This window comes from Littorina saxatilis, linkage group LG13 (genome assembly GCF_037325665.1).
Source record: "Littorina saxatilis isolate snail1 linkage group LG13, US_GU_Lsax_2.0, whole genome shotgun sequence".
Classification (NCBI taxonomy): Eukaryota; Metazoa; Mollusca; class Gastropoda; order Littorinimorpha; family Littorinidae; genus Littorina; species Littorina saxatilis.
This window is the reverse complement of record NC_090257.1, coordinates 29,062,055-29,081,164: the sequence shown is the minus strand read 5'-3', so window position 1 is coordinate 29,081,164 and position 19,110 is coordinate 29,062,055. Positions and strand designations below refer to the sequence as shown.

The 19,110-nt window shown below is 42.3% G+C and overlaps 1 protein-coding gene across 1 annotated transcript; it reads right to left on the bottom strand.

The window, feature by feature from the left end:
• On the bottom strand, window positions 1–18,665 carry LOC138945995 (ficolin-1-B-like). Its single transcript, XM_070317532.1, has 6 exons — window positions 18,497–18,665; window positions 17,972–18,331; window positions 6,645–6,769; window positions 5,303–5,399; window positions 2,777–2,944; window positions 1–958 (listed from the first exon to the last, which is right to left on the bottom strand). The coding sequence occupies exons 1-6, from the start codon at window positions 18,528–18,530 to the stop codon at window positions 705–707; spliced, it is 1,038 nt and encodes a 345-aa protein (XP_070173633.1). The 5' UTR covers window positions 18,531–18,665; the 3' UTR covers window positions 1–704.
• Window positions 18,666–19,110: the final 445 nt, after the last annotated feature.

Below are 19,110 nucleotides of genomic sequence, written 5' to 3'. Positions count from 1 at the left end.
TTTAGCTTATTCCAAATTTGGATCTGTTTAATTGCTAAACATTGGAAACAAAGCCAAACTTTAAACATTAATTTTGCAAAGCATAACAACCCGATATTGTACACGCCAACTGTCCAAAACAAAAGTAATAACACGAAGTACAGTTGTACGTTTTTTGTGTGAATTTGGTGAAGTTTCCGTGAGACGTTCAGGTTAAAACAAGAATGTTCAGTGGTTTTGGGCATGACCACTCTAGTTGTCAATGTTCCGAAAATTGGTTTAAATTGAACACGTTGCAGAGCCTAAAAGATCAAAATATACAGTCGTTGTTATCGAAATTAAATTTAAAAGAAACCTATTTGAATTATAGATCTATGTTACACCTTGTACGAGCGATCTCAAAGAGAAACAGTTTGCAGAACCAGAACAATGACAACGTATGATCAGTTTGAGTCATATGTTTAATTCATAACTGTTATGGTTCTGTAGACAACGAGTTTGAAAAGATAAAACCTTTTTTTTTTTAGTTTTAGGTTTCCAATAGGGGGCGGGGTGGGATAATCATCTGGCTCAAACGGGTGAAAAAAACATACAAGTAAGATACGACGAAGGGAAGGACAAAGGCAAATACATCCATCTAAATAACAATTAAGAGCATCTTTTCATTAGGGACTAATTTTACTTTGAAGAAAGTAATACAGAATTAGGCTGCTCATAGTGTCGCTCTAGATGATAGGCCTGATCTTCATCTCGGTGAACTTCATGGAGTAGGAAGACCTGCGTCCAAAGGTGTACCACCTCAACCCGTCCAGGTTAGGAGCACTGCTGCTGGTCTTGTAGTCACCGTTCAGGTTGGAGAGGTGGCAGTTACTGTACCACCAGGCGCCGTGGGTAACCTGTGCACAGTTCCGGCTGGACGGGTCGTGGTCCCTGTCCTTGGTGGAGAACTGCTGACCACGGTGATAGGACAGACTGTCACCTGGGGATGGATAATCACGGGGCGGTCAGTGTGTGTGTGTGTGTGTGTGTGTGTGTGTGTGTGTGTGTGTGTGTGTGTGTGTTTGTTTGTGTGTGTAAGTGTTTGTGTGTGTGTAAATACGTAAATACACACACGCACACACACACTCACACACATACACACACACACACACACACACGCACGCACACACACACCCAGACACACACACAGACACACACACAGACACACACACAGACACAAGTCGTATATATATATATATATAGATAGATATATATATATGTCACACGCTTTCCTTCTTTGCCACTACTAAAGCAAACGTGTGCAAGATTGTATGTTACACGCTTTGGAGCATGTGCAAGAACGGATTCAAACTCGAAATCGTCCCTCCAAAAGCCCCAAAATGCACACACGACTTTTATTTCTCCTGCTGTTGTCGTGTCTTCTCTTTACAAATTCTTCAACGCTGAGAATACTGAAAACGGCATCCCAGACTACAGTACTGTTTCCATACGCGAGTTTAGCTTCCCTTGGAAAGTGGCTCGCTCAGGAGGCCTGTTAGTCTGAAACTAGAAGGACAGAGTTCTGAACATAGATGACAAAGACCCCGGAAAGAACAAACATTTCGCGGATGCAGACACAGAAAGACGTCATGAAGAATGGAATGCTTCAAAAGATTCAGACTGTGACGATGACTGTGACGTCATTCACATATACCGAGACGTCATTCATAGTTGTTCGTTCACTTTCGTCAAAAAGTAGATCTCTCCACAATGGCTGCTCCTGTGTTTAGGTTTATCAAGCGTGAGTACGCAAAACGTGTTTGTTCTCTCCTCTGTTGAAGCTGTGAGACATAATCGCCATTACGAGCTAGTCGTGTGACAGAGAGTTTTCTTGCACACTCGACTGCTGCTGTTTCACTCCGGCTAAAGCCGTCGTGAAACATCTACAGTCTCGTGTGCAAGAAAACTCTCTGTCACACGACTAGCTCGTAATAGCGGGTAATATATATATATATATATATATATATATATATATATATATATATAAACATAGCAGTGCTGGTCGGACTGACTGGGTTTTTAACGATTGCTAGTTTGACTTCTGTTTTAGTTGAGAGCACGAGCACACACACTCAAACACATACGGCTTGTCATGTTGATCACAAGAAAGAAATAGAACAGCGAATAACAGATTACGTCCCCATAATATGACACGATGGACGACAGACGTCATAAAATCTATGACGCTGTGATGATAGTCTCGGCAAGTCGAGACTAAAACTCAGCAATAGCACTGAACGACTCTCGCGCAAGTTCTCAAAAGCGTGGTAACCCGTTGCACATCCGGTCGACAGGTACATGTGCACTTTGGAATGTCAAGGACGACAGAAAGTAGAGCCAGCTATTATGTATTTCGTTCACCCTTATTTATCCTCTATTTTATGTGTTATAAGAGTGCATTAGTTACATCATAGATGTAACTACAGAACAATGGAAATACAAGAAATATACCTAGCGTACATTTACAGAGACAAAGAAGGGAGGTCATGGGATATATATATACATATAAACACACACACACACGCACACACACACACACACACACACACACACACACACACACACACACACGTACACACACACACACATACACACACACACAAACATACTCGCACACCCGCACACGCGTACACACAGACACACACACATACACACACACACACACACACACACACACACACACACACACACACACACTAATCCCTTATCTTGTCAAATGTTCTGCGAAACGTGTATAGTCCCTTTTTTAGACACATACCAGCATTTCCTCCTGTGAAGTTGTCAAAGTGCAAAGTAAAGTTGTTGTCACTACCCTCCACATAGAACCCGCTATATGTCGCATAGCCTTGAGTCTCATTCCACATCTTGAGGTCGACCCGCAGCTGGTAACGCCGTGAGGTGGTCAGGTTGTGCAGCGCGTCCAGTCCTGCACATAGAGAAGGAAACATTTAAAAATATGTCACGATGATTCGTCACGTCATTGTTTGCTAACGCTAAGTTCAGATATCAAGTCCCTACACTCTGGAACTCACTTCCCCTAGCGGTCCGCCAGTCTCCTTCACTACCATCATTTAAGATTAAACTGAAGACTCACCTGTACAAATCTGCCATTTACTTAAATGAACAAAGTAATTAGGGCATTGAAGCTGTGGTGTAATGTGTGCATGTGACTTGTGAGTGAATGTGCTGAATGATAAGTTTGCTTGTTGACTAGTTGTTAGTTGTTTAGTTTGTTGCCCCACAGTCTATGTTACATCTTCGTTCTGTTTTAGATCTGTACGCTTTTATGTGACTTCTGTTTTATTGTCAGACTTTTTATGTGTAACTATTTGTCTATTACTTATCTTACGTGGGTTTTTTTGGTTTTTTTTCCATCTTTTAAAAAAAAAATTCCAGATTATTTTATATAACTATAAGTGGTCGTTGTCTATCAATTGTTTTTAATGCTTGTATGTTATTTCTTACGAGAAAACTTTTTATGTAAAATGTTAAATTTTAATGTCTAATGTAAAGCGCCATGAGACTGCCATTCGGCGGTGAACAGCACTATAAAAGAAAGTTTTATTATTATTTAAAGCTATTGAGACATCCCAGTGCACTAAGGGATTTATAGAGCAAATCGAGAAAATTCATTATTGAACGAAGCGCATAGCGCTGAGTTCAATAATTATTTTCGAGATTTGCTCTATAAATCCCTTAGTGCACTGGGATTGTTTCAATAACGATGTCAGTACCGCCAGAGAAAAAAGAAGATTCAAAACGCACATTTTGCTACGCGCATTTGGATAGGCGTAACTGTGTGGTCAGGTTTGTGTCAGATCTACTTTTGTGTGGGCTGTCTCAATTGTGTCGTGCTTTCGTCACACGCATTTTAATTTCTGTTGGTAAATTCCAGTGTAGCCTTAAGCTGAACAGTGATGATCTTTCAGAGAGACCTCATTTGAACTCGGAGAAAGGACTGTGCTCTTCGTTATTTGCGATTCGAAACCTCCAGTCGAGCTTCGACTGTGCGGAGTGACTCCCCTTGAATTGACTACCCCCCGAAGGACTCGACGGTTAGCACATACTCATCGGGGAGTCTGATACTAAATATGAACGGTAAGAATGCTCTGAACCCTACACGTATTATATCCCCATCGTTTTTTCGTTCACATTTGCCCAACATGTTAATTTGCTGAACGGGGTTTATGTCGTCTGCTAGGCTAGGGCAATCGAACCACTGCAGTCTGCACTGCATGAGTCTGCACGCTTGAGGCAGGCTGGTAATAAGTCTTATATATGGTAAGAACGTTCTGAACCCTACACGTTTTCGATTACGATTGTTCTTGCCTTGAAATAATAATTCGGAAACCATTCGTTTACTGAACTGATGCAGTCGTATTTCAGTGTAGTCTGCTACGTATGACAGAGTCGATCGAGTCAGTCTTCCAGCTCAGTAGCTGGTAGTGGTACGTTATCGGAATAACACTTTTGTTTTCTGTTAGCCGCTGGGAATTGTATACTAACTCATCATTTGGTAAGGTGGATGATAAGCTACATGCCACTAACACGGCATATGAGAAGAATCTATGCTAGTCGGCAAAAATGAGATGAATTACAGCGGCTTCTATTTTTAGATCAGTGGCACTGTGGCACAGGCACATGCAATCTGTAAGAAAAACAACACTTCTGCTTTAATTGAGAAGCAGGGAATTTATGGTCATTTGGTATTGTGGATAATATAAGCTACATGTCATTAATTAATTCTGAGGATGAGAACACAGTCTCGCTTAGGCAAAGGGCGGAAGAATACGCTCTGTGGAAAAGTTAGCGCACTCCAAGAGTGCGCTAACAGTTTTAGCGCATCGCCATTAGCCAATCAACTGGTTCACATCAGTCGTGTGACACAAGTACATGTACTTACTGACAATTATTATTATTAAGTGCTGGGCTGACCCATATCTCTTGGTGTGAAGGCTAGTGGTGTGAGCTAGTGGACAACGCCTGTGACAATGACGATGTCTTTGGAACAAGAACTTTAGCAACGCCTGCCAGTGCATTTTTTCTCCCGAATGCGTAAGTGTTGACAAGTTCTCGAACAATGCCTGATTACTTTACAGATAAATAAAGTAATTCAAGCATTTGGGATTCTATATAAGGAGTGCTCAACGTGTTGGCACGAGTTTACTTTGACACGTACCAAGCCAAAACAGAAACAGTGAATCAAACACGTATGGTTTTGTAGAACATACTTTTTTTTTACATATTTAAAAAAGTTATTCATTTGTATAATTTTATAACGAACCTAACCAAAAGTTGCCCTCCAGGTCACCAAACCCATTGCGATATTCCGTCCAATTCCTGTAGAAGTCCACAGAGGCGTCCTGTCTTCTCTGGAAAACCTGAAAATAAACAGCGGTATTAGTGAGTTGACGCTTGCGTGCATGGGTGTGTGTGCATGTGTGTGTGTGTGCATGGGTTTGCGAGTTCTTGTGGGAGTATCCCATGTTTCTGTTTGACCCCCGTTGAACCCTTGTGTACAAGCATATATATACACTTAGCAAAAACAATATTGCGACAAATATTGCACCCCAATTGATTCGTAAATTAATTTCCGCGTCATTTCATTCTGACTTGATATACCATTTAGGGGACTTAATTTGACCATCTGGCACACCCTTCTGTTTAAACAAATCTTTTACATGCATCACGTGACAGCCGCTCAAGTAAGGGTACCCTCAAAATCGACGTAACAATAACGGAAGCGACCAAATAAGAAATCGACAAAAGATCATAACAGACAAAATTTACAAACGAGCGGGAAGTCAATTCAATTCAGAAGTCAAGGCAACATAAAGACTAGAGAAGTCAGGTGCATAAAACAAAATGTTCTGAACAGGAATATGAATGGCCTTTCCAATGGTTGTCAGAAGTGTTTGATTTGCGCATATTCTGATTTTTTGCAGATTTTAAAATACGGGGCTATGGTTTTTGTCAGGTCGATTTTAGGGGTGACCTTGTTTGACAGGCTGTCACGGGATGCCTATACAAAGTACCATCAATCGGACAGATGGTATGTAGAGCTGACATAATTACCTGTTCGGGCATATAACGTTCAACTAAGAGAAATTGCGTTTTAATGATTTTCTTAGCGTGCAAAAATTGTTGCAATAATTGTTTGTCCAAGTTTATATGCAATCTTATCCTTATCCAAATGCAATGTTCCGGAAACAAACGTTTTAAAAACAGTCATAGGATTTTTCACTTACGTTTAAAAACTGAAGACTTCGTATGTCTCCAGACAAATGATTGATACAAGTACTGCCAAAGGTTCATTTGCATTTAACCACTGGCGTGAATGTGCTGTCCATGTGTACATGTACACATACTAACTCACCACACACAAAACCATCAACGCAACCCCAATCCCCACCCTAACCGCCACTCACACCCACCCACACACACACACACACACACACACACACACACACACACACAAACACACACACATACTCTCTCACCCACACACACACACACGCACACACACACACACACATCCACACAAACACACAATCACACACACACACACACACACATACACACACACACACACACACACACACACACACACACACACACACACGTACAATCCATCCTCCGATGTCCGTGGTCTGATCACAGTAGACAGTGATTGGATCTCCTGAGATGCAGACTGTGCGGATTCCGCTTCTTGGATCGAGTTTCAACCAGTCCACACAGTTTGCAGCACTGCCTGGAAATTACATCAGAAAAACACATATTTTCAGTGGCGACAGTGTAACCATTCATATAACCAAACGTACGATGGTACGAGGGATCTCCTGGACGGAGAAGGAGAAGAAGAAGAAGAAGAAGAAGAAGAAGAAGAAGTGCTCTATTCTCTGCTAAAGTTGGAAACCACGCAGCGAAATACCCCGCTGTCAAGAAGACATACAGGGTGACCCCCACAAAATGCAACCCATAACAAATAAAGCAAATGCTTTTTTATACGACTCTCCTTCGTCATGTCCATTAGAGTTGTGTAGGTCTTAAAACGAGGATTCAAATACCTATGACCCCCCTCCCCCCTCCCCCCCCCGAAAAAAAGCGGTTCCAGATTCATAAAATAATGTTCAAGAGAACTTTCAGGTCCCGCTGATTGACACAAACTTGATCCTTATGTGTTCTGTATCAATCCATTCAACCCGAAGAATCTTTCACATATATTCAAACCAACCTATTTCCCACCACCATCACTAGCCTGACATTCTCAACATCCACCTAATCATTTTTGGCTCACGTAAGTGTAGCCTATGCGATAGTAACTTTGTCTGTCTGTGCGTGCGTGCGTGCGTCTGTGCGTGTGTATGTCTGTGGTAGAAACTCTAACATTTGAAGACGTCACATTACATTGACGTCACATTATGACGTAAGAGGGTTAGACGTCACGCGAAGGAAGTACTGAAAGTCTCGGTCATTATTATTTTGAGCGCGCCGAGACTAGTTGGCAGTCGTGTCCTTGTAAGTAGGCTACATGCAGACAGACAGATCTAGATCTAGTGTCTCGCTTTCTTGCACAGTTTCACCTATGCTCTTACTGTGTGTGTGTGTGTGTGTGTGTGTGTGTGTGTGTGTGTGTGTGTGTGTGTGTGTGTGTGTGTGCGTGACGGAGTGATTGAGTTTGTGTTACTGTTTGTCGATTTCTTACGTGAGCCTTGATGGCTTCGCCTCTTGTTGAAAATACTCTTCCCCAAATTGAGTTTTGGCTAGCCCAGACAAAATATGTATATTCAGACACTTGAGGAACCTCATTTCTGACACTATGGCATCATAAAATGATGTCATAACCATGAGTACAGCCAAGACTGTGACCAAATCCAAGACTTATATCCTTGATAGCTCAGTGGACATTTTCAGTGGTGAAAATCTTTTCCGGCAAACATTTTCATACTTGGACTCTAAAATTTGATGAAAACAAGCCACATTTTGGTCATGTCTGCTGATCACCAAAACCTACGATTTCATGAAATGTGAGGCTTTTGCTCCCACAATAACCGAGAAAACCTCAATGAAAGCTTTTACAAACATGACCCCGCTGTGACCCCAAAATGTGACGGGGGTCAACCAGACTAGGGTCACGTCGATAGATTATCAAACCCTTAAAGTGTTCAAAGTTTCAAAGCTCTAGCTTCACAAACGCCTGAGATAACGTCAATGTTGAGTTATTATGAATCGCACATGACCCCCTGTGACCCCAAAACTTGACGAGGGTCCGTAAAACTTACGTCAAATCAGTATATTATCAAACCCTAGATGTGTACATAGTATCAAAGCTCTAGCTTTAAAGGTCCTCGTCTACATTTTCTCACAGAAATTGACATTTTACAGCTAAAATGCTGAGTCTAGTCACTAACACTTTCAAAAAAACACCCCCCTCCGATCAGAAAGGACGGAGCCAGGGTAGCCGTTTGAAAATTCATTGTAGTATTTCAGCATAGTAGGATATCCTTATTTGGAACATAATGTAAACCGGAAGTTTTCAAAGTGCTCAACCACCCAGAATTCCTTGCGGTGAGCAGTCGGTTCCTTGACGAAAGTTCTCTGGTAAGTTCTTTTATCAATTATGCAATACATTCTTGTCGTATAAGACTTTTAAGTGGCTGCAAACAAGGCTTCATAATGCAACAAAACAGTTTCAAGCAATGTGTTTGCTCTGTTCACGTACTGTGTTCGTCATTCGTAGATATTAAATCTTAGCCGAGTTGACGCATTTCAGGGAACCTCTGAAAAGTCAGTTTTACGCTTACAGCATTGCACATTACGGTACTTTATGTATTATGGCGGTTTACAAAGAGGCTCTGCTTAATGATTCGGTTCAGGAATTAAGGAATCATCATAAAAATAAAGCAAAAGCATAGGTCTAACGCTAACTGACTGTTTCGAGAGCCACAGTTCCGACACAGTGACACACGTACACTGATAATGAAATCTAAAACGCTTGCAATCGATCTAAATTAGTATTTCTGCACACACAAAACATTTCGACTACAAAATAAGGATCTGAATCAAAAACAATTGTATTTTCCAACAAGAGTCCTTGATTTGTGTGCTTTCATTTTTAATGAGTTTACGTAGACTACTACCCGCAACATCGATGTCAGAATCGCCATCAGTTGATTTTCCGGCAAGACTAACAACTACAGATCTAACTGAATCAGTTGAATCAGAGATCTAGATTCTCCGGTCGAATCTTAGAATGCAGCTGGTTTTTGGCTCACGTAAGTGTAGCCTATGCGATGATAAACTTTGTCTGTCTGTGCGTGCGTGCGTGCGTGCACGTAAGTGTAGCCTATGCGATGATAAACTTTGTCTGTCTGTGCGTGCGTGCGTGCGTGCATGTGTGTGTGTGTGTGTGATAGAAACTTTAACATTTCCGAGTCTATGGATAAAGCTCGCATAAGAAGATTACGTCTCGGTCAAAAGTGTTTGACGTGTGTGATAGAAACTATTTGAAGACGTCACATTATGACGTAAGAGGGTTAGACGTCACGCAAAGGAATTACTGAAAGTCTCGGTCATTGTTATTGTGAGCGGGCCGAGACTAGTTGGCAGATCCAGGGTCTCGCTTTCTTGCACAGTTTCACCTATGCTTACTGTGTGTGTGTGTGTGTGTGTGTGTGTGTATGTGTGACGGAGTGATTGAGTTTGTGTTACTGTTTGTCGATTTCTTACGTGAGCCTTGAAGGCTTCGCCTCTTGTTATTTTTGTATTTCTTAGGTCTATGTGTGTGCCGTATGTGTGTAAAATGTGCGTGTTTGTGTGTATGTGTAAAATGTGCGTGCGTATGTCTGTGGATGTGTCTGTGTGTGCGCGTGTGTGTGTGCATGTGTGTGTGTGTGTGTGTGTGTGTGTGTGTGTGTGTGTGTGTGTGTGTGTGTGTGTGTGTGACATTCACGTGGTAGTACGAGGGATTGAGTGAATCGGAGTATCTGTACCTGTTTGTTTTCTTATACCTGATCATGTTTTAGACGATTCATGTATGCATTTATATAGTTCTTAAAAATGCCAAACGTGTAACTCATTATACATTTGCCCCTTATGGCATAAATAAACTAATACTGTACCGTATTGCATGGTAGGTATAAGCCACGTATTTTATTCACTTATGATTCATGTCCGTCAAGTATAACCGTTTGTCCATATCTTAGACTGTGTCTTTTAACAGTTTTGTTTTGTTGTTTCTTTTTTTTCTGTAAATGCTGTCCATTTCGATACTCAGGTCGAACAAAGTACGCTTATCTCATGTCTCAACTCTGACCTAAACATCGTCTCCACCGGTCAGAAGAGGCAGGGCAGGGCCAGCAGGTGCGGCAGTGTTACATTGTTTGTCAGCGCAATCGGTGACGTTAAAGGGAATCAAGGACACAGAGAGTCCGCATGCGGACAGCTTCTCAAGAAGCTGCCGCCAAACAAACAAACAAACATTCTGTGTATTTTGTGATGGGCGGCTCTGTGTTACAGCAACAACACTGCGAGATGTAAAATTCTGTGCATTTTGTTATGGGCGGATTTGTGTTACAACAACAACACTACGAGATGTAACATTCTGTGTATTTTGTTATGGGCGGCTCTGTGTTACAACAACAACACTACGAGATGTAACATTCTGTGCATTTTGTTATGGGCGGCTCTGTGTTACAACAACAACACTACGAGATGTAACATTCTGTGCATTTTGTTATGGGCGGCTCTGTGTTACAACAACAACACTACGAGGTGTAACATTCTGTGCATTTTGTTTTGGGCAGCTCTGTGTTCGAACAACAACACTACGATGTGTAACATTCTGTGCATTTTGTTATGGGCAGCTCTGTGTTCCAACAACAACACTACGAGATGTAACATTCTGTGCATTTTGTAATGGGCGGCTCTGTGTTCCAACAACAACACAACGAGATGTAACATTCTGTGCATTTTGTAATGGGCGGCTCTGTGTTACAACAACAACACTACGATATGTAACATTCTGTGCATTTTGTTATGGGCGGTTCTGTGTTACAACAACAACACTACGATGTGTAACATTCTGTGTATTTTGTTATGGGCGGCTCTGTGTTACAACAACAACATTACGAGATGTAACATTCTGTGCATTTTGTTATGGGCGGCTCTGTGTTACAACAACAACACTGCGAGATGTAACATTCTGTGCATTTTGTTATGGGCGGATCTGTGTTACAACAACAACACTACGAGATGTAACATTCTGTGCATTTTGTTATGTGCGGTTCTGTGTTAGGCCTAAACAAAACAAAATAGGTGTGGTTACGGTTACCCGACCTACCCTATTTTCAGGGGCCGACCCTATAACTTTTTATTACATTTTCCAAAAAAACCACACAAAAAACCGAGTGCAGAAATGCAATGAAAGCGTAAGCGCTCGAGTCGCACACTTATTTCCCTATCAAGTAGGTTTAATTTGTACACATTAGAAAAAAAGTTTAAAAAAAAAAGTGATTGCCTACCTTCCGACCCTATTTTTATTTGGCTATGTTACCTTAACCACACCTATTTTTGGCTCACGAAGTGTAGCCTTTGCGTTCGTAACTTTTGTCTGTCTGTGCGTGCGTGCGTGCGTGCGTGCGTGCGTATGTATGTATGTGGTAGAAACTTTAACATTTCGTCATTTGAAGACGTCACATTATGACGTAAGAGGTTTGGACGTCACGCGAAGGAATTACTGAAAGTCTCGGTCATTGTTTTTATTTTGAGCGGGCCGAGACTAGTTGGCAGTCGTGTCCCTGTAAGTAGGCTACATGCAGACAGACAGATCTAGATCTAGTGTCTCGCTTTCTTGCACAGTGTCACCTATGCTTACTGTGTGTGTGTGTATGTGTGACGGAGTGATTGTTTGTCGATTTCTTACGTGAGCCTTGAAGGCTTCGCCTCTTGTTTGTTTTGGCCTTACAACAACAACCCAACGAGGTGTAACATTCTGTGTATTTTGTTATGGGCGGTTCTGTGTTACAACAACAACACTACGATGTGTAACATTCTGCGTATTTTGTTTAAAACAACAACCCTACTAGACAAAAAATACAGAGAGTAGTATTAACTACATGGGATGGATCTCGAGTCCATTCCCATGTGATGCTGGAATAAGACAAGGATGTCCATTTTCGCCATTAGCCTTCGTTCTGGCCCTCGAAGTGTTAGCAATCAAAATCCGTGCAGATCAAGATGTTAAAGGGATTAAACTGCCAAGGAATTCTGATAGACATGGTGAAATTCTTAAACTACTTATGTATGCTGACGACATTAGTTTCTTCCTACAAGATGAGAAAGACCTAAGAAACGTATTACATCTTATAACTCAGTTTTCAAAATTTTCAGGGTTAGCAATGAATGATCAAAAGACAGAAGCAATGTGGCTTGGTATAAATAAATTGTCTGCTGACCGACCATGTAATATTGTTTGAAAAAAACAAATCAAAATCTTAGGAATTCATTTCAACAACTCTGTCCCAGCCTCCAACCTAGAAGAAAACTGGGAACCTAAACTACATAAAGTAAATTCATTAATAGCAACATGGTCGAAAAGAAACCTAAGTATAATGGGGAAAATTTGTATAGTCAAAACATTAATGTTATCACAGTTTACTCACGTACTGCAATCTCTATGTGCCACAGAAAACTTCCTCAATAAGCTAAATTCATCTCTATTCCGATTTATCTGGAAGAAAAAATATTCAAACAAAAGAGCTTATGAAAAAGTTAATAGAAAAGTAATGTGCCAAGAGACAAATCTTGGAGGTCTGAAAATGATTAATGTCAAAGATGTACAAACATCATTTCTAATCTCATGGATTATGAGGCTGATGGACGGAAGTAACGCAAAGTGGCAACAGATTCCATTAGCATCCTTTTTAAATATGGGCGAACGCTTATGCTGTCTGCGCTCAAATGTGAGTGCAGAAAATTTTAAAGGACTAGGTGCCATCTATATATATATACGACTAGTGTCTGTGTGTCTGTCTGTGTATCTGTGTGTCTGTGTGTCTGTGCGCGATGCACGGCCAAAGTTCTCGATGGATCTGCTTCAAATTTGGTGGGCATATTCAAGTAGACCCGGGACACGACACAACCTGGTCGATATTTCAACACGTGCTCTCAGCGCGCAGCGCGGAACCGATTTTGGTTCCACCTCAGCTATTTTGGTTCCACCTCAGCTTACCCGGGCCCCCATACCGACACACCATAGCCGCTACACCACATCACAACGCCAAAGTTCTCGGTGGATCTTTTTCAAATTTGGACACCGTATTCAGCTACACCCCGGACACAATATCATCGATGAGATATTTCAACACGTGCTCTCAGCGCGCAGCGCTGAACTCATTTTCGTTTTTGTGTTCATTTCACCATTATAAGTAACTCTTCCTTATCTTCTCCAGTGTTTGGCGTTTATCTCCCTTCCTTCGTGTGGCTTTCCCGTTCAGTTGTAAGTTACTATTATTTTTAGAATGTCACTGCGCTGTCCACTGCGCTGTCCACAACGCTTCCCTTGCACCCGTAAGTTGTTCTTACTGTCAAAGTGAAAAGGTCGAATCAATTTATAGCCACGCGAAAAATACACTCTCACCTATCTCTATATATTTATAGATACAGATATGCATATATATATACGGCTTCTCTGTGTGTGTGTGTGTTTGTGTGTGTGTGTGGGCAAAAACCTATGTATTATAGAGTTCTGTTTGTGATGGGGTCTAGCGGCTTTTGTCTGTCTGTATGTTCTGGCATGTGAGAAGCCACAGCAGATGATATAGGGCTAAGAAATAAGCTCAAAAATTCTCAATCCCGTTTGACAGGACTTCGCCTTTCAAAGGTGATTGTGGTGAACCGCCACGCTGTCTGTCTCTGTCGCGCCGTTCACCCCAAATTCCCGTTTCTGAGGTACTATTTTTAGAATGTCACTGCGCTGTCCAGAACGCTTCCCTTGCACCCGTAAGTTGTTCTTACTGTCAAAGTGAAAAGGTCGAATCAATTTATAGCCACGCAAAAAATACACTCTCACCTATCTCTATATAGAGATAGATATACATATATATATACGGCTTCTCTGTGTGTGTGTTTGTGTGTGTGTGTGTGGGAAAAAAACCTGTTGATTGTAGAGTTCTGTTTGTGATGGGGTCTAGCGGCTTTCGTCTGTCTGTATGTTCTGGCATTTGAGAAGCCACAACAGATAATATAGGGCTAAGAAATAAGCTCTAAAATGCTCAATCCCGTTTGACAGGACTTCGCTTGCAGAGGTGATTGTGATGAACCGCCACGCTGTCTGTCTCTGTCTCGCGATTCACCCCGGCGAAGCCGGGTATTCCTCTAGTAAAGCAATATTTCTGGAAACAAGCTTTTATCACCTGGCTAAACAATAAACACAAGATCAAAGAAATAAGCAGTAATGAACAGCATATAAGTGCACGCAATCAAACCTTATGGAATAATACAAATATAAGGTTTGTTTGTTTGTTTGCTTAACGCCCAGCCGACCACGAAGGGCCATATCAGGGCGGTGCTGCTTTGACATATAACGTGCGCCACACACAAGACAGAAGTCGCAGCACAGGCTTCATGTCTCACCCAGTCACATTATTCTGACACCGGACCAACCAGTCCTAGCACTAACCCCATAATGCCAGACGCCAGGCGGAGCAGCCACTAGATTGCCAATTTTAAAGTCTTAGGTATGACCCGGCCGGGGTTCGAACCCACGACCTCCCGATCACGGGGCGGACGCCTTACCACTAGGCCAACCGTGCCGGTACAAATATAAGGTACAGGAAGCTATACATGAATGACTGGATAAAGGCTAAAATATGCGTTGTTAAAGATGTTTTTAACGATAACGACATGTGCTCTTTTGAAGAAATATGTGATCGAACTGGATATAAACAGTCTCGCCTATTTGAATATAATGCAATACATACTGCCATTAAAGCTCTATTATTGCGTGATACGGGTCAGGCCCGTTCTGATCATATGCCATTTATACAATTATCTCCACGCCAAATTCGCCTAAAGATGTTAAACTATGAGATAAAGGAGCCAAGCTCAGCTGGATTTTGGTCGAACAAATTAAATATTACATTAGAAGATAAACACTGGACATTAGCTAACGAATGCTCGACAGAAACCCGTCTTCGTCTACTGCATTGGACAATTTTACACAATATAAGCTACTCACAAAAAGTTAAGGATCACTTGCACACAAATTCATAACTTTCCAAATAAGAAAGCCAATGCGTTGGTATTTGGCAAACGTTTAATTCAATGCTTTAGCAATAATGATACAACATTTCCTTCAATTTTGAGCAATCGTTTGGTCTGTACATTTTATCAAAGTGTGTACGTATCGAAATTTAATTTCACAAAGTCGTTGAAATCACAAGACATGGCATTCAGATGCTCTCAAAAGTTCAGTAATGCGTGTAACCGCCCTGGCTGTTCTGGCACTCGACGCAGCGAGTCCTCATAGAGTTGACCAGGGTGGTGAAGATCCTCTGTGGAAGCGCCTGCCACTCAGCCTGCCACTCAGCCTGCAGCTCCTGGTAGAGGTGGTGAACATCCCTGGGGGGGGGGGGGGTGGTTGCTCCTCACTTTGCGATCCAACTCATCCCAGAGGTTCTCAATCGGGTTGAGATCGGGACTGCATGCTGGCCACTCCATTCTGTTGACTCCAGACTGCTGCAGGAAGTCGTTGACCACCCTTGCCCTGTGGGGGCGAGCGTTGTCATCCTGGTAGACAGCCTGCGGTCCCATCTGCTGCAGTGTAGGCACAGCCAGCGGTCGAAGGATCTCATCCCGGTATCGGAGGCCAGTGAGGTTACCCTGTACATGAAACAAGGGTGTTCTGTGGTGAAGGCTGAAGGCCCCCCAGACCATTACAGAACCTCCACCAAAGGCCACCTTTTCTTGGACAGTGGCGTCAATGCAGCGTTCCCCTTGGCGCCTCCAGACCCTCAGTCGGTCGTCGTTGTGGTTCAGGGTGAAGCGTGATTCATCACTGAACAGGACCTGGGACCATTGCTGACGTGTCCACCTCACGTGACGTCTGCAGAAGGCGCGGCGTGCTGCCCTATGGGCTGGAGTTAAGCGTGGCCGTACAGCTGGGCGACGAGAACGGAGGCTAAACTCATGAAGGCGATTCCGTATGGTCTGCTGGCTGGTGTTGGTGTTAGTAGCCACCCTCAGCTGCCTTCGAATAATGCTGGAAGAGGCTGTTCTTGTTTGCAAGGCTAGTCGTTCAATGAGACGATCTTCACGTGGAGTTGTCTTCTTTGGTCGCCCAGGTCTGCGTCTTTCCTGGACCCTCCCAGTGGCTGGGAAACGTTGAACCAGTCTGACAATGACCGAGATGGACACTTGAAGTCGCCTGGCCACTTCTCGCTTGGGGACACCATCTTGGAACCATGCAACAGCTCGTCCCCTCTCAAACTCGTTCAATTTTCGTCGGGGAGGCATTGTCAGAAAATGCCTAATACTGGTGGTATGTCTTCGCAAAAAGCCAAGCAAGTGACAGCATCCCACACATAAACAGCAGTGCTTGCATGTGCATAATGGTTTTTCTATGTGGCTTGTGCAATGTGTTCGGGCTGAACGGTCCAAAACAAGGTCCTTTTTCGCAAGTTTCCGCTTTTTCTTTTGCTACCAAACTCAGTAGTACAGAATCCCGTGCAATTTTCCCACTAACACAACATCGCCCACTTACCGCTGAACAAGAATTCATAACAATTTGGTTTGACTGAGAAATAAAGAACAGTAGCGAACTGATTTTATTGACCACCTGTTTTCTCATAGTGATCCTTAACTTTTTGTGAGTAGTGTATATCCCACCAATATTTTGCTACATAAGATGGGAATTCGTCAAACAAATCTTTGTCAGTATTGTAACGAAACCGACTTCATCGAGCACTTTTTTTGGCAGTGTAGAGCAGTGCAACCCATATGGCAGGAATGTCAAGGGTACATATTTAAATGTACAGGCAAAAATATAAAGTTAAGATGCGAAGAGGCTCTTTTGGGGTATTTCACACGTGATATCCCCAGAGAGAAAACCTTCATAATTAATCACCTTATATTGATATCGAAAATGTGCATAAGCCAGTTTAAGTACGGAAATCCAAAAACTAACATGAGGGTCTTATTTCAGCACCAAGCTCGACTTCGAAATTTCTAGTAAAATTGAACTGTGTATAAGAATATAGATAACTAGTGGTATAGTGCTGTTAATGTAAAGTTATTTATATATGCGCTGTATGATGCTGTGCTGAATACTAGTACTGTAATTGGTAATTTGTAAATTCTCGCCTTTTGTCTATCGAGCGTTATGTATTGTGCCGCTGAAAATGGTATTATTTAACAGAATTATGGGAACAACAACAACAAACAACACACACACACACACACACGCACACACACACACACACACACGCACATACACGCAAACAAACGCACAACTACTAGACATAGCAAAGGTGAATGAATTAGCTGTAACGATAGAGTAACTGTAATGAAAAAAATAGTCCATTAAAAAAAAATAATAATAAAAGAAAAAAAAAAAAAAAGAAAGAAAAAAAAGGGAAAAAAAAAACAAAAAAAAAAACAACCTACTAGATGTTACATTATGTGCGCGCGCACTTTCCAGCACATACACACGCATACATATTTTACTCAAACAGTTTGCAGAGTTTTCTGTAAACAAACTCATTTCAAACTGTGAGTAGTTCAAGGTGTATGACTAAGAAGAAGAAAAGAAAATTCAAATGAATATTTCAGTTTTTGTTGTTGTTTTGTTTGTTTGTGGCAGGTTGAAACTGAGGTAGTAGCTTGGTTATAAACATCTCAAATGCGGCCGGTCACTTCATTCAAAGTAATGAGCAAAGATCACAAATATACTCACCATTCACGAGGACGTGGACTGACTTTGAAAACATGAGCAAATGATTTGGAACATCTTCCGTACTGACCATAACAGTGTAGTAACCGGACTCCGCAACACCAGCCTGACTGACCACCACCCCTCCCTGACCAGTCCACTGCACGCGGCCAGAGAAGGCCGGCAATGGATTGAAGTGACCGGCAGCGAGTATGGCGATCAGTTCTTCAGACCCGTCCTCCGCCCGGTAGACCCACTTGATGTCCTCGATACGCTCGTCACGTGACAGGGTGAAGTTCCAGGGAAGGTGGATGTCGCTGGCGGAACACACGGTCATCACTGTGTTGTTGGTCAGCGAGTCGGTCCATTGAAGAGCTGTGGTCACTGAAACAGAAAGAGAGGTCGGGTTACCCGCACGGGCAGCTTGTATCCTGCTGTTGGGATTTAGATCGTGCTGGGACATGAATCAATGGTATTCTGCAGTGTTTGTCAAGCTGAGTACTGTTACAATATAAAATAATGTGATTGTGTGCTAAACAGAATACTCACCTGGTAGAAATGTTGCGAGAAGAACCCAAAACATAACTGCTTTTACTTTCTGGTCCTGCGATGGACAAAATGCCAGAAGGTGTTTACACAGAGGAAACTCGAAGCAATGTTCCAGCGTCCTTTGCAAGTTAAACAGTTGACGGTGATACGTTCGCCGTGCTTGACAAGGAGAGACAGTGGTTCTTTCTGATAAGTCCACAACGCTTATAAGTGTCTGATTGTAGACCCATGTTGTACGTTATCTTTTGCAACGACAATACTGCGAGCTCAAGCCGGTGCAAACTAAGTAAAAAAAATACTGCAGTAGTGCAACGTGAACTAGTTCTCGTTATCTCCCCCTCAACGTCCTGCACCAGTGGTGCAATATATTTCAACAAGAGGCGAAGCCATCAAGGCTCACGTAAGAAATCGACCAACAGTAACACAAACTCAATCACTCCGTCATACATACACACACACACACACAGTAAGCATAGGTGAAACTGTGCAAGAAAGCGAGACCCTGGATCTGCCAATTAGTCTCGGCCCGCTCACAATAACAATGACCGAGACTTCCAGTAATTCCTTTGCGTGACGTCTAACCCTCTTACGTCATAATGTGACGTCTTCAAATA

What these genes read in the sequence shown, in the direction of transcription:
- LOC138945995 (XM_070317532.1), bottom strand. Translation starts at nt 18,530, where the DNA reads ATGTTTTGGGTTCTTCTCGCAACATTTCTACCAG. An exon ending in AGTCCACGTCCTCGTGAATG is followed by an intron (nt 6,770 to 17,971) that starts GTGAGTATATTT and finishes TGTAATTTCCAG; the next exon opens with GCAGTGCTGCAAACTGTGTG. An exon ending in GGAGGGCAACTTTTGGTTAG is followed by an intron (nt 2,945 to 5,302) that starts GTTCGTTATAAA and finishes CTCTATGTGCAG; the next exon opens with GACTGGACGCGCTGCACAAC.